Genomic DNA, 16,379 nt, shown 5'->3' with positions numbered 1-16,379 from the left:
ATGCTATGCCACATTATTGCAAAAAAGCAAATTCCATCTTTGGCTGTGTTGAGAAGCAGAGTTTAGAACTAGAGAGGGATTAGTCTCACCATACTCTGCCCTGGTAAGAGCACAGCTTGAGTACTGTGTTCAATTCTGGGCACCATGGTTTAAGGAAGTACATTGATATGATGCAGAATCATTAAAGAGGATAAACAGTATGGCAAAGGTCCTTATGATTACACCAAATGAAGAGTAAGTGAAGAAACTGAGGATGTTTGGCTTGGGGAAGAGAAAACTTTGGAGGAACATGATAGCTATATTCATTTATTTAAAGGGCTATGGAAGGGCCATATGGAAAGGGCTATATGGAATAGGAATGGGGCTTTTTCTACTTTGCTTAAAAGGGCAATGCCAGGAATGTCAGTGAACGTTAAAAGGAGGCAAAATTAGGTTTAATGCGAGGAAAAATTTGCTAACAATTAGAACTGTCCAAAAGTGGGATAGCCTGCTTTAAGAAGCAGTAGGTTCCTCTTCATTCCAGGTCTCCAAACAAAAGCTACAATATCATTTGTCAGGCATATTACAGAAGGGATTCTTGTTCACGGATAGGTTGGATGAGATGACCCCAGAGCTCCCTTCCAGTTCTGAGATTCTGTTTCTGTGATTCTGTGGAACCTCAGACAAGTCTTCATCTTTCATCTGTAAAATCCTCTGCAACTTAGATAATCATAGAGAGTTACCAAGAGCACTGAAAAGTCAAGTGACTTGCCCAGGGTCACATAGACAATTTGTGTCTAAAGCAGGACTTAACTCAATCTTTCTGGCTTCAGGGATAGCTTTCTAGCTACCATTCTACACTGCCTCTCCAATTCTTAATATCTATTTTAAAAAAAATTTAAAAACCTGATAACATCATTAGGAATAGAAGGTGAGCTTATGAGTAGAATTATCATTTAGAAAAAAAGCATTCTTGTATTTGTCACTGCCTGACTGCATTAGTAAAGTCACAAGTGAATAACTTAGAAACACAAGGAATGTTGTTTCCTTTAAGGTCAGGCTAGACTATCAGGCCTTAGTTGCTGAAAGAAATAGCCTTTCTTATCTTCTTTGCCTTTCCAGGCAATAGAGAACTCCGTCCTCTGCTGCTCTCCTTCCAACACCTTCTTTGAGCAATAAATCACTTCCTTATTTTAAAAAAATTTCAAATGCAATGAATGAAAAATGCCAAATCACTTCAAAGAAATTGTGTGTGCTTCCTGATGACAACACGCACATATGTGTTTGCACATGTTCAGATGGAAAGCCACTAGGCACATTTGAGACATAAAAGGAAAAGTCATAAAAGCTGACCATGGTTATTCTGGCAAGGAGCAGGATTTACTACAGATGCTATAATTGAATACAAGCATGAAAAGTCTTCAGAATCAAAGATGAGCCAGTAGTACACAGCTTAAGCAGAGTCCAGTCTGGCCACAACTCCAAAGAGCTCCAAGTAATTTGTGGTGAGAGAGCGACATGCCACTATTGCAAGTCAATTCTGCACAACTTTGACATTTCAGTTTCCTGACTGGCGTCCCAACAAGAGAACTTTATATATTAAAATCTCTCCATCACAATTAAGAATGAAGAAGAGGGGAGGAGGGGAAGAAACAGGTAAAAATGAATGGAGGGGGCATATAGAGATGATGGTGATGTTAATAATCCTAGGGTTCTCATTTGGATAGTACTTTACAGTTACAAAGGAATTTAGCAGACATCATCTCACTTGAGTGCCATCATATCCCTGTTAGGTGGGTCATACAAATATTACTATACCCATTTTATAGATGTAGAAACTGAGAAAGGTAATATGGCTTTCCTCAAGATCATCCAATAATTAAGGCGTAGAGACACATGGTCCCAGGTTTTTCTGACTTCAAGTCCGCAGGATCATAGATATATAGCCGGAAGGGAGCTCAGAGATCTTTTAATCCAAATCCCCATTTCACAGATGAAGAAACTGAGGCCCAGAGAAGTTAAATCACTTGTTCAAAGTCATGTAGTTAATAACTGTTGGAAGTGGAATTTGAATCAAAGTAGTCCCACTGTACCAGGCTTTAAATAGTAGGCAAGTCAAAAAATGAGAGATTTTTGGAATGGAAAAATAAAAATTCAATTTGATATTGACAGTGGACTCACGAAAATTTTAGAAAGCATCTCCTTTTCAAAGGGAGCTTGATAGCTTTGGTGAGACATTTTTATACACAACGAATACAAAATATGTATAATTAAGTTGAATAAAATGTTTCCTCTATTGGAAGTGAAGCACTGAATCTACTAGTTAGAGTCTGATTGAGATGGAGAATTCACACAATTTCTGAAATTACATTTATTATTCTGGAAACTCTAACTACCTCATCATCATCACAGCTTCCTTCTCAATAGAGCTTTACAGTTTACAAAGCACTTTATATACAATACTCAACTTGATCTTTACAACAATCCTATATGGTCACTAGTGCCACTATTATAACCCAATTTACAGATGAGAAAACTGAGGTGCCAGGAAGTAAAGTGCCCATCATCACCTAGATCTTCAATATTTTTCCCTATATCATTCTGTCTCTCCATTATTTTTAAACGATGATAATTTGTAAATTGTTTTGGTTTTTTTTTAATTGCAGCTAGGTGATGCAGTGCATAGAGTGCCTGACCTGACCTTGAACTCAGGATGACCTGAGTTCAAACCTGGCCTCAGACACTTACTAGCTATGTGACCTTGGGCAAGTCACTTCACCCTGTTTGCCTTAGTTTCCTCATCTGTAAAATGATCTGGAGAAGGAAATGGCACTCCAGTTTAGTATCTTTGCCAAGAAAATCCTAAATGGGGTCATGAAGAGTTGGCCATGATTGAACAACAACAAAGCTACCCCTTTGATTGAGGCCACAGAAAAGCACTAAGGAAAATTTCTGAAGCACCATAAAATATTGCATTCAAACAATAGAATATCAAAGATGGCTCTAAGAAGCAATCTACATTCATTTCATAGATGAGAAAATTCATCCAACGAATGAACCAGGAGCAAAGTAAGGTCTAGAACTTGGGTCACAGAATCATTAATTTGGAACTGGAAGGGACCTTAGAGGTCATGTAGTCCAATCCCTTCATTAGCATCTAGCTAGCCCAGTGGATAGAGCACTAGACCTGGAGTCAGAAAGACCTGAGTATAAATCCGGCTTCAGAAACTTACTGGCTATGTGATGCTGTCTGCCTCAATTTCCTCAACTGTAAAATGGGAATAATATTAGTATCTACCCCACCCCAGATTTGTTGTGAGGATCAAATGAGAAAATATGTGTAAAGTGCTTAGCACAGTTCCACAACATAGGAGATATTATATAACTGCTAGCTAACATTTTATTATTACTATTTGACAGATGAAGAAATCAAGTCTCAAAGAGGTTAAATGACTTGGCCAGACTTATACACGTATAAGTAGCAGAAGTAGGATTTGAACTTGGGTCTTCTGATACCAAATGCAGAACTCTTCACACTGAACCAACCTTTCACTTCATGGTATCCTGATATCTAGCCTAGGCTTCTTTTCACTGCATTATAGTACCTTTCTTAGACAATAATGTGATCCATTTCAACTCTAAGCTTGTCAGTCCAAACCTACCCGAGATCAACCATGAAATCAAAAGAGTTTTGCACTGTGTTTCTCCTGGTTCCCAAGTCAACCTAATATTCAGCATGCTGTATTGAAAAGAGCTCTGATTTTAAATCAGAAGACTTGAGTTCAAGTTCTGGCTTCACAGAAGTGGTATCAGATAAGTCATATAACCACTTTTGAGTTCAGTTTCCTCATCTGTGAAATGTAGCCAACGATATTTGTTCTTCTAACCTCTTAGTGGCTGTGGTAACAATCAAAAGATTATGTAAAAGGGATATACAAATGTAAGTCAGGTTTCAAGCCAAGCCTGAGGTATTTTGTGTGTTTCATGAGTGACTCCATATTGATGGAGAGAATGCTAAGCGAGACATGACATGTAATGGGCAGATTTATATGAGAGCTTTGGAGAGAGAAAGAGAGAGGTCCCTATTTCACCCAAGGGGAAATTCCCAAAATCTTTAGAAATGCAAGACGGAAATTAGGGACATGTTGAGGAGCCAGTTTCCCCTACATATCTGTAGCTTCCAAAGTCTTTCTCTCTCCACATCTGGAGTCGATCCCAAAGAGAATGTCTAGAATCACCCAAGTGTTTTTGAAGGAGAAAAAAAAAAGACTGCCTCTCCTCTTCAAAGCTCTTGTGCCAACTTCACCCTTAACACATCATGTTGCATTCAGCATTTTCTCTACCAACTGGGCATCACTAACCTTGCAAAATGCTCCAAGCTTCACCTGAGACCAGGTTTATATAAACATAAGCTATTATTCTTTTCTTAACCTTCAATAATTTTTATTTAGTATTTAATTCTTCCCCAGTTACATGTAAAAACACTTTTTAACATTCATTTTTAAAACTTTGAGTTCCAAATTGTCTCCCTTCCTCTTATAGAGAAGGCAAGTAATTCGATATAGCTTATACATGTACAGGCATGCAAAACAGATCCATAATAGTCATGCTGTGAAAGAAAATATAGATAAAAAACAAAAAAAAATTTTAAAAGTATGCTTCAACCAGTATGCAGACACCATCAGTGCCTTCTCTGGGGATGTAGAGCATTTTTTATCATAAGTCCTTCAAAGTTGTCTTGGATCAATGCATTACTGAGAATAGCTAAGTCATTCACAGCTGATCATCTTCCAATACTGCTGTTACTTTGTACACAGTACGTTTCACTTGGCATCAGCCCACGCAAGTCTTTCCAGGTTTTTCTGAGAGCATCTTGCTCATCATTTCTTATAATATAATTGTAGTCCATCATAATCACATGCCACAACTTGTTCAGCCATTCCCAAATTGATGGGCATCAATTTCTAATTCTTTGCCCCCAGAAAAGAGTTGCTATAAATATTTTTGTACATGTAAGTCCTTTTCCTTATTGATTGTTTTTTAATCTCTTTTGGGGTACAGACTTAGAAGTGGTGTTGCTATGTCAAAGGGTATGCATGGTTGTATAGCCCTTTGGGCACAGTTCCAAATTGCTCTACAGAATGGTTATAAGCTATTATTCTTGCTAATCATCATTATCATCACTTGCTGGGAAGGAGACCAATCCCAAGACATCAATCCAGGAGACCTAGAATTTCTAACATTTAGATTGCACCTATTCCTGATTGATTTGGATTTTCAAGTTTATACTGATGCTCATGTGTTTAAATGAAAATTAATTCTAAAAAATAGAATCAAGTCAATGAACAAACGTGTGCTACAATCTGAAAGTGTAAATGTTAAGCAGATTCAAAAGCTTAGTTTAGTTGCCTCGTTTGTAACAGATGTCACAGATCGAGTTCAGTGGGAACAAGGCAACTACCATAATTTTAAAAAATAAACAAAATACTTATGTAAAACATATAGACACCACTTTTTTCACATTATGAAAGGGTCAAGACCTCTTACCTCACATATAAAGAAATGGGCACAACAGTATTCAGAATAATAATGTATGACCAAAATGTTAGAAATCCTGAGAAAATGGGATTCTTCACTACTTCATCTCGGAAAAGGAATGCTTGGAAATAGTCCCCAACTTGATGCTCCCAGATTGAGTTTCCTATTGCGAGAATAATTCCCATACATACCAGAAACCCAAAGATCTGAAATTAAAATAGCAGACTGGTTATGGTTACTTGAACTTAAATTCCTGTCATTTTCAAGATCATAACAGCTAAACTAAAAGCCATGCTCATTCCATATTTTCCGCCCTCCAAAACAGAACAAAACAAAACTTAAAATTGTCGTTTGAAAACTAATCTAGTGAAAAATAATTCTTGCTGCTTCACTTAGCAACAATAATGATTTAGTTAATAATCTATGAAATGCTCTTTTACCATATATTAAAGTTTAATACTGATGAGAGTGGGAATAGACCACAAGAGTAGTCTCAAAAATGAAATAAAAGAAGTTTCTCACCTACTTTAAAGGCCAGGTAAGTTCAAGTCTGGAAAAATGTTTGGGGCAAAAGAATGAAGACATCAATGTATGATATGAATGACAGAATACAGCATTCTCATATTGAGGAAGCATTTTGGCTAAAAGTCCACCCACAAAATTCTTCACAAAGGGCAATAACACAAGAATTACATAAATAAAACTTAGGGGAAAGGAAGCATATCTATTTACTTTCGTTTTAAGACCTAGGGAAGAATGAACACTTAAAATAACACTACCTGAATCTGAATTCTATGTCTATGAGTCAAGCAATCAATCCACAAGCACTTCTTAAGCACCTACTATGTACCAGGCATCGCACTAAGTGCTAGAGAGCAAATGCAATGAATGAAATACTCCCTCTGTGCAAAATAGCTTGTACTCTCATGGGGAAGAAAGCAAGGTCTTTGACCTTCATGTTCGAAAAAATGGAGAAAAAGAATTTTTTGAAAAATCAAATCAGATCTTGCAAGAGTTGATTAGTCTCTTTCAAACAATTTTAAAAAATCATTTCTTATGTAAATACTTTAATCGGTGACCTCACCATCGCAGATGTTCCATCTCCCTACACGGATCATAAAGCTGGCACAGCCTTCAAGAGCCCAAAACCCTTGCCCTAATGAGCCATAGGACGTGGAGCCAAGAAGACATGAATCCACATCCCAGCCTTGAAATTGACTGTGTGACCATGAGCAAGTTTCTTGATCTCTAGGAACCTGTGTCCTTATCTGTTCAAAAAAAAAAGTGGGGGCAATTGGACTAGATGACCTCTAAGTTACCCTCTACTCTAATTCTATAATTTATAGCCAATAGCGAGCATTAGCTATAAGCAGACAAAAATATAGGATCTAAACATGGATGCACAACACCCATTTACATACGTGGCAATAAATCAAGACCTAGTGATCTAAACTTATGGTCTTAGAAAGTTTCCTGAGGCTTGAAAAGATTAAATAATTTGCCCATGATACACAGCTAAGAAGTTTCAGAGGCACGGCTTGAATCCAAGCCTTTCTGTACCCCAATGCAGCACAATCTCCACTAAGCCATGTTTACGCATGATTATGGGCAAAGAACCAAATTAGTTCTACCTTTCATTTGACATTATTGTAAGTCACTGCTAATTTGAAAGAAGGTTTGACGTTAGAAGGGCCAGGTACATCAATTGATGCAAAACTTTTTACGTTGAAATAAAAATTTTCATCCTACTATATTCATTTTCTTTGGGGATAGAAAAAAAAGTACTGTGTAAATTAGTACAGCTTGGTCCCTCGAGGTCTTCTTAAATTCTAATCCCTTATAATCAATGTCAATTTACATATGGATTTGTATTAAGCAGGACAAACAAAACAAAATGATAAATCCTTTAAAGGTACTTGTGAGACCTTTTGCTTTTTGGAAAACTGGCTCTGATGACTTTGAAAGGCATAAAAAATACTAAAAGTTGTTTCCCATTTGGGCAGCAGATGATTTAGTCTGCTTATCTTCAGTCAAAGCTAATAAACTTAATGGTTTTTAATGACCCTAAATAGTGCTTAGTATTTGGCAAAATTCTCTCCATCATTTTCAGAGATACATGTCTCTCTGCAAATTGGCATGTGTCCAAATATGAAATAAGTCATGTATGGTAAAGGAAATTCAGGGTCAGACAACGTGAAAGTTTGTTAACAGTCTGGTGACTGAGAAAGACGTCCATAACAATATTAGAAAACTTGCAGTTTCTGGAATACAAGTTATTTAAAGAGAGAGATTTTCTCATCTTTGTCATTCCCAAGAAATAGTTTATAAAATGAAAGAAACAACCCAGAATCTCAGAGATGAAAGGGACCTGAGATCATCTAGTCTGACCTGTGCCTGAACAAAAATTCATTCTGTAACACGGCCAACAAGTGGTCATTCAGTTTTTGCTTGAATATCTACATTGCAGAGAAATTCTCTACCACCTAAGTCAGCCAATTCCATTTTGGCAATAGTTCTAAAAGCTAAGAATTTTTTTCCTTATATTAAGCCTAAATCTGTCCCTCTGTAACTTTCATCCACTGTTCCTAATATTGCCCTCTGTGGAGAAGCAAAACAAGTCTAATGTCCCTTCCACGTGATAGCCTTTCAAATCGTTGAAGAGAGCTATCAAACCCACCCCCAAGTCTTTTCTTCTGTAAGCTAACCATGCCAAATTTCTTCATTTGATCCTAATGTGGCCTGAGTTTGAGGCCCTTGACAATCTTGATTATTCCCACCCTCACTCCCAGATGATCTGTAGCACATCAGTGTCCCTCCTAAAACATGACATCCAGAACTGAACATAAGAATCCAGCGTGGACCAGGGCAGAGCACAGTAAAATCTTAATAATTCCTTAATCGTGGACGCTGTGACTCCCTTAATGCAGCCAAAGATCACATTAACTTTGGTCACCATATCTCACTATTGACCCATATTGAGGTTGGAGTCCAATAAAACTCTCAGATCTTTGTCAAATGAACTGCCCTCTATCCATGCTTCTCCCACCTTGTACTTACAAGGCTGATTTTTTACCTTTACATTTATTCCTATTGAATTTCATCTTAACAGATTTGACCCAATGTTCTAGCCTAGCCAAGACTGTCTTCCATCATGACCGTGTCATCTAAAATGTTTGCTCTCTCACTTAATTTTGCTGAGAATCCTAAGGTCATGGTCTATTCAGTTTAACAGTGTTGCCATGCCCTTTAAAAGATGTTAATATGAACTTTGTTTCTGAATTTATGTCTAATATAATAATCAGTTCCAACACCTTGGGAGAATCTTCTTGGGAGCTGAACATGATTAATCTAGAGGCTTATCTTCTTTCTTTTATGGAAAAAAAACACCACATACTTAAATGTCCCTTTTTCCATTTTATAATTGAAAAACTATATAAGTAGGGGATAGAAGTAAAGGGGTTTGATTTAACTGTACAAAGAAATTGTATGTGTTACTTTAAAATAGAAATGAATATATTCCAAGTCTTATTAGTTTGTTCATATAGTTGGGACTGGTTATCAAAGTTCAGAGAACAAATAATTTTTGTTCTGATCACTTTTAAAACATTCCAATCGCTCATTGCTTGGTGTAAGATTACCTTATGGAGAATAAGTTACTGGATTTGGAACTAGGAAGATCCGGATTCTAAGTCTGTCTCCAACACTTATAAGCTCTGTAATTAAGGTCACAAAGTTACTTAAACTCGCTAAATCTCAGATTCCTCATCTGTAAACTAAAAATAATAATATCAAAAGTTGTTCACATGAGATAACATCTTCAAATGCTCAAATATTCAAACTGAATTGTCATCTCACTGATTTGGAAGTGCCGTCCAATGGTGCAGATCACAACTTATCTATGTATGCAAATCTTGTCCATGTCTTCATGTAATTTTGTAAATTTAGATTACTTAAAATGTATTATTATTATTTCCTTCCCCTACATAGTCAAATGTATCAGTCTGCTAAACACAGCCAAGAATCAGAAGGGATGATAGCCACTACTTAACTAATGAATGACCTCAGTTCTTTTGGTGGTTAGAGATTAACACTCCCTCCATTGGAGACAACCAGAAACCACTTGGTATTTATAAAGAAAACAATGCCTACTAAAGACTCTCCCTGAAGCAATCAGGGACAGTCTTTCCAAAGTTATTTTTAAATTGTAATGTCTTAAAGAAATATGAGTCATTATTAATAATAACAATAAAGTAAATATTGGTTTGATCAAATGGATTATAGGAGGTAGCTTGAGACCAAAAGTAAATTAAGTACCTCCCTTCACTGCTCTGATTTGAATTCTTTGCTCTGACTCCATATACTCACCAATCAACATATGTTGAGTGTCTACTTTGTGTAAGATATTGTATTAGATATTGTGGGTGATAGAATACAGGGCATAGATCCTCAAGAAAATTATCATCTAGCTCATAACACAAGTCAACAAAATTATGTGAAACATTAATTAACAATAAGGTCAACAATACAAGAGCTATCAGAAGGCTATATAAAATGACAGGCAGGCACATCCTGCATCATGTCTATTTGCAATAACACATAACCAAACCCCATGTAACTCCACTACAATATTCTTGGGCTGTAGGCCCAGGCTGCTGTAGCTCCTGGTCCCACAAAGGGCAGCTAGATTCCTAATACCCAGACCCTGTGTGGTATAACTTGACTGGTTCTTTCTCCCTTCCCGGGAAGCTCTTCTCTATTTCTATGGAACTATTTCCTGTTATGCTATTTCTTAGAAAGTTGTGCTTTCATAGAATCAATTAACAATGTTAGCTAAGGCAGGCTTTTGGTTACCAAATGAGGGGCATAAACAATAAATTGCTATCTGTTCAGAGAACAATTCAATACAATTCAAATCAATTCAATAAATATTTATGTTCTAGGCATCCTGCTAACTGCTGGGGATACAAATAAAAAGAAAGATAGCCCCAGCTCTCAAGGAGTTTACATTCTAATGGAATGAAGAGACAGCTATGTGGATTACAATGTTCTGGGAAGACTTCTTGGAAGAAAAGAGACTTTCTTTACCTGGATCTTTGAAAAGTAGGAAGGATTTAAATCGAAAGAGAGAATAGGGCATTCCAAGCCAGGGAATGGCATTCTTAAAACACAGAGATAGGAAAGGCACCAAAAAGCCTTCATTTCCGTGATCTGATTTTCTAAAACCATAGTGGCATACAGCGAGGTTAAAAAAACAAACGCTTAAAGCCACTCCCAACCAACCTTGTATTGCTCATCATTATGAAAATTCCATAATCTTTTTTCTTAATTCATTGTAGTATGTAAAACACAGGATTTCTGTTCCTCAAATTCTAAACCCATATCCCTCAAGGAAATCTTTAGATTTCAAAGAAAATTTCTATAAAAATTAGTAGGTATATTAGAATTTTAATACTCAGCAATATTGCTTAACTTTATTGTAGTAACTTACCCACAATACTAGAGTATTCATTAGTCGGTCAATACTTGTCCTTTTAAATTTAGTCCTACCACTATTCTGCATTAGTTTAGTGTCAGGACCTGGAAAAAATTAAATAACAACTTCAAACTGATTATTAGCAATTACTATAACTAATTTATAGTAGTAATACATTCACCCAAAATATTTTTATGGAATAAGTTTAACTTAAAAATTGAAAGTCTATTTAAATTAATTTCTAAGTTTCGTTATCAGTAAAGGACAGTAATTTCAGGGTAAGTCAAATGACAAACAGTAATCTGTCACTTGACTCAAATGTCACAGATAAGTTTGTTTTTTTAAGTTGTAGCTAAAGGTCTTAAGAAATGCTGTTTCAGTTTCCATGAGCAGAATTAAAGATAGGTTTTGTTTGTTTGTTTTCTTTGAGTGCAAAGAACTTGAGTTTAATGAAGACATTAAAATTGAAGATGGTGAAGAAATTGACTTATGGAAATGATGAAAAGGTATGAGATATAAAAAGGTAATAATAAAGCACAAGAGTAGAATAGATTAAGGAAACATTAGTGGAGAGTTTATATCTTGTTCAACTGATTACAAGAATATAATAAAATGTTTTTGCAAATCATTTTTAGTGTGGGTGGAGTCAGAAATTCAGAATCATCTTTCAAGCTATAGTTCACATCCATAAAGCATTTGAAAGTTCACAACTAGTTTGCTTAACCACAATCCAATTATTACTAAGAGAGGTTAAATGAATTGTCCTGAGTCACACAGATAAAGATGTCAGAGCTAGGAATCCCATTTGAATTCACAGTTTCCCTGAAATCTATCTCTGGACTCTTTGGAGGTTCATGGAGCCCAGGTCAAGAACTCCCAAAGTACAAAGCCACAACAGGCTAAGACTGGTAGAGGAGGTGAACTAGAGAAGCCAGTGCCAGTTCAGATAAAGTGGAAAGGTGTTGGAGGTGAAGAGACGGATCACTAAGAAAACTAGCCCTGATAACCATACCAGAAGCTAAGTGAAGTGGGCAGAGGAGAGCCAACAGGAACTCCCACAAATGTGCTTGAAGGCTTACAGCATTATAGACAGAGGTAGTTGTAAGGCAATACCCAATTCAGATAAACATGGGCAAATGTATGGGCAGCTAGGTGGCGCAGGGGACCTGGATTTTGAACCTGACTTCAAATCCAGCCTCAGACACATAACACTAGCTGTGTGACTCTGGGAAAGTCACTTAACCCCAACTGTCTTGCAAAAAAAAAAAACAAAAAAAAAAGATGGGCAAATGTAGAATAGCAAATAAACCTAAAGATGTCTTAAGCCCTGAAAACAGATATTGTAATAAGACTACAACAGTTTCAATAAGCCAGTGTTTAAAGAAGGATTCTGGCCCTGACCTGCCAGAACATAAGCATGGGAAAGAAACAGTTGGGATAGGTCACTATACAAGGACACAGGGCACAGGCATGTCATTCTCAGAGCACTGAAAGCTACAGTTGGAGGCAAAGCCATCTTAACAACTGAGCACCAATACTGTAGAAGGCCTGACACCAATGTGATCTCTAACATCTCACTGTTAAGTCCCCAGCAGACGAAGAATCCAATTCCTGATTAAGAATCATGCAAAGAGAAGGACTAGCTAAGACTTGAACCCAGAAAGGGTACCAGGAGATTGAGACAGAAGCCAGGGAATTAGGTGAAGGATTAGGCTTAATAGCAGCAACAGTGGCATCTAGTCTACAGAGAATATAGTGCCAAAGAAAGTGTAATCAACCCATGTAAAAGTGCTGCAAGGGATTAGTCCAAGACCCAAACCCCAAACCAAGTACTGCAATAAACAGTAGAAGATACAAGTAAACTGGAAAAAAATACCAAATACAATTAAGAAAGTCTACCAATTAAGAGAAGTCCAAGAAGTATACTCAGAAAAAGAAAATAACCCTACAACTGTAAACAGGGCATGGAGGGGGTGGAGGGGAACATCAGGGAATTAGAATTCTTCAGAAATTATTATGACCCATGAGTACCATCAGGAAAGAACATTTAGTACCAGACAAAGGAAAAAAAGTTGAGTCTTGATAATTGCTGACTCCATTATGCGGGATATGGAGACAGACCTATGTTGGCTTGACATGGACAATTGAGAGTTATGCTGTGTTGCTCAGAAGGGTATCCCAGATGTGACAGAGAACAAGCTAGAACTTCTCAAACCCAACAATTAATAGCCACTCCCAGTAATTCATAAGAGAAAAAAGAGTATCAGCAAGAGAAAAAAAAAACCAGCAGCTCCAGAGATCATTAAATCTTGAGCAAGAGACTGGCCCAGACTTCAGGGCACAGGGGCCATTTTCACCACTGCCGTGAGTCAAATATTGAAGAGATTTTAGAAGACAAAGGAGGGCCTAGAGAGGCATTTTATTAGGAAGACACTTTCAGTGCTCACTTCAGTAGCACATATATGACAGTTGGAACAATACAGATATCAGCTCAGCAAGGATGACATGAAAATTCATAAAGTTTTCCATATTTAAAAGAAAAAAAAAGAAAAAGAAAGAAGAAGGTGTTTTCACAGGACAAGATTTAGATTTCTGGGACAGGGCTTAAGACAAAGACTCAGCAGGTAATGGACTACTAATAATAATGATGATGATGATGATGATGATGATGATGATGATGATGATGATGATGATGATGGCTATCACTTAAAAGTCTGCAAAATGCTTTATACATGCTATTATTCATTTGGTCCTCATAACATCCCATTGAAGTAAGTGATGTTATTATCCTTGTTTTACAGATGAAGAAAGTGAGGCTAAGAGGTATTCAACGACTTGTCCAGGGTCACACAGCTAAGTGTCTGAGGCAGGATGCAAACTTAGATCCTCCTGACTCCAACCCCAACACTCTCCCTATTTAAGGAGAGTAAGATTATATTTGCCTGGAGAATTGAAGATCCCTCCAATTCTCTCCCTTCAAGGGGCCTTTAAACTAAAAATTACCAAGAATGGAGAAAACTACCCACAAATAACCATTAAGTCAGATACTGTAGGAAGGAACAAGGATGACCCAGGAAGAAGAATATCGCCAGAGAGGCTCAGTAATTCACAGGAGACACTATCAGGAAGGTCAGCAATAATATACGTGAATTCAGATGTCTATACATACACATGCAAAGTGAAATGGACATCTTAATTTAGGAGGAAAATATATCTCTGAAGGAATTGAGACTTGGCGGCATTGAACCCATGCTTGAAATGGTGATATATAATCCTGAACTTCTCACACTAGAAGTATACTCTTCTTCCCCGGGAACCTTTCCTCTGATTGGCTGGTTCTTCCCAGAACCTCCTTTTTAAGGAAATCTACCAGACAAGTCACATCTTCTTTCTTCTCCAGGCTCCATTTGATTCTCTGACATGACTTGTAGGGTCCCTTCTTCTCCCTACCCCTTTGCAGTTTCTTTTTATGTGCTGTGCTGTCTTCCCTCAACAGAAGTATTAAGGACTTTATTTATGCTTGTATTCATGGACCTTAGCACAGCCTGGCATATTGTTGTTGTTCATTGTTGTTCAGTCATTTTCAGTTGTGTCCAACTCTTCATGATCCCATTTGAGGTTTTCTTGGCAGAGATACTGTAGTGGTTTGCCATTTCCTTCTCCAGCTCATTTTACAGATGAAGAAAACAAGGCAAACAGGGTTATTGCCTTGCCCAGGGTCACACAACTGAGATTGGATTCAAACTCAGGAAGAGGAGTCTTCTGATTTCAGGCCTGCTCTATCCACTTTACCACCTAGCTTAATAAATGCTTGTTGACTTGACTTGAAACATAAAAATGGAAGGATATACCTTATTCAAAAGGAAGAAATGAGAGGGTGGGGGAAGAGGCAATAAAGTTGGACATGAATATCTTCCTGAGATACTTCTTTGGGAGAATATATTAAAGAAAGAAGGGATGCACAGTAGAAAGCACTTAGAAGAGGGTCATTAGATGGACAAAGAAAAGTACCATTATAGGGAGAATATGGTACAAGGCACCCAATGAGAAGGGAGAATTGGATGCTGAATTCTAAAGCTATTACCATGGCAGAGTCATTGAGTCTGATCTGAAAGGACTTTAGAGGCCATCTAGTGCAACTCTATCATTTAATAGATGAGGAAGCTGAGGCTCAAAAAAGTTAAATTACTTTCTTTGCTAAGGTCACACAGCTTGTAAGTAACAGAGCTGTGATTTGAATTGAGGTCCTTTGGAAGAGATAGTAAGGTATAATGCATAAAGTACTGAACTAGGAGACAGGACAATCTGGATTTGAATTCTACCTCTGACACTGACTAGCCAGCTGTGTGATCCTAGGCAATGCACTGTATTTCTTTTCTCATCTATAAAATGAAAGTGTTGAAGCAGATTTCCTCTGAAGTCCCTTTCAGCTAAAAACCTATGATCTTCTGAGTCCAATTCCCACACTCTTTCCATTATAAGATATTGTCTGATATGAGACCTAACTCACCAGGTCTCTGGCAGAAGTTTGTCTATAAAGCTGAAAAACTGATGCTTTTCCTGAATGATAATTTCATCCTTCAGAAGGTAGAGAATGCAACATAGGCAAATGCTATTCTATACCTGACTCAGTTCAGTTAGTGAGGACTAGTTACTGAAGGAGCAGTAACAGGAACTCTGGGAGGTTATGATCATATCATCTCATGGTTCTTACGCCTTCTTAGAGATCATGATAGTAGCAAAAGAGGGGGAGGTCAGATGTTGTCTGATAGGGCACCCTAAGCTTCTGGGGAAACAGATTTAAAGAGTTCAGAAAAAGGAGGAGTCAAGAAACATGAAGAATGAAATCTTAATTACATAAACATAAATTATGCTGAAAGATTGAAAAAATGGTATAAAGTGATAGGAGCATCTATAGAGAGAATTCAGCAAACTCATTTCAGGGGAAAAAAAACCATATAGGACAAGATGAGTTTATGGGTAAATTTTTCAAAATGTCAAAGTAAAAATAATTCCCACAGTAATAATAGTTAACATTTACATAGAACTTTAAGTTTTGCAAAGTGCTTTTTATATATTATCTCATTTGATCCTTATACTATGTAGACTACTTCTAATTAGAGAAATATGAAATGCTACCCAATTCTTTCTATGAGGTAATAAGATCCCAATTCTAAAACCTAATGATAAAAAAAAAATGAGGGAAGGAAGAAAATGGAAGGCTAATCCCATTAATGAATATAGAGGGGAAAAAACACTAAAAACATTAGTAAATTAATAAAACACCACATTAAAATGATAATTCATCACAACCAAGTAGGATTTATACCAGAAATACCAGGATGTTTTTATTAGGAAAATAATATTTATATCATTTTAATTAGAAACT

General features: G+C 36.9%; 1 protein-coding gene across 8 annotated transcripts in view; it reads right to left on the bottom strand.

The window, feature by feature from the left end:
* Positions 1-16,379, bottom strand: part of ATP8B4 (ATPase phospholipid transporting 8B4 (putative)) — a 336,040-nt gene that overhangs the window by 109,114 nt on the left and 210,547 nt on the right. For all 8 annotated transcript variants that reach the window (XM_020978939.2, XM_020978874.2, XM_020978820.2 and 5 more), the window contains 2 exons: positions 11,006-11,094; positions 5,527-5,723 (listed from right to left, as the gene is read on the bottom strand). In XM_020978939.2, the coding sequence (XP_020834598.1) occupies positions 5,527-5,723; positions 11,006-11,094 (286 nt within the window). The remainder of the gene's footprint in view (positions 1-5,526; positions 5,724-11,005; positions 11,095-16,379) is intronic.

The sequence above is a fragment of the Phascolarctos cinereus genome, unplaced genomic scaffold, assembly GCF_003287225.1.
Source record: "Phascolarctos cinereus isolate Bilbo 61053 unplaced genomic scaffold, phaCin_HiC Scaffold_3;HRSCAF=262, whole genome shotgun sequence".
NCBI classification, from domain to species: Eukaryota; Metazoa; Chordata; class Mammalia; order Diprotodontia; family Phascolarctidae; genus Phascolarctos; species Phascolarctos cinereus.
Note: the sequence above shows the minus strand (reverse complement) of the source record. Positions and strands in the feature narration are given on the sequence as shown.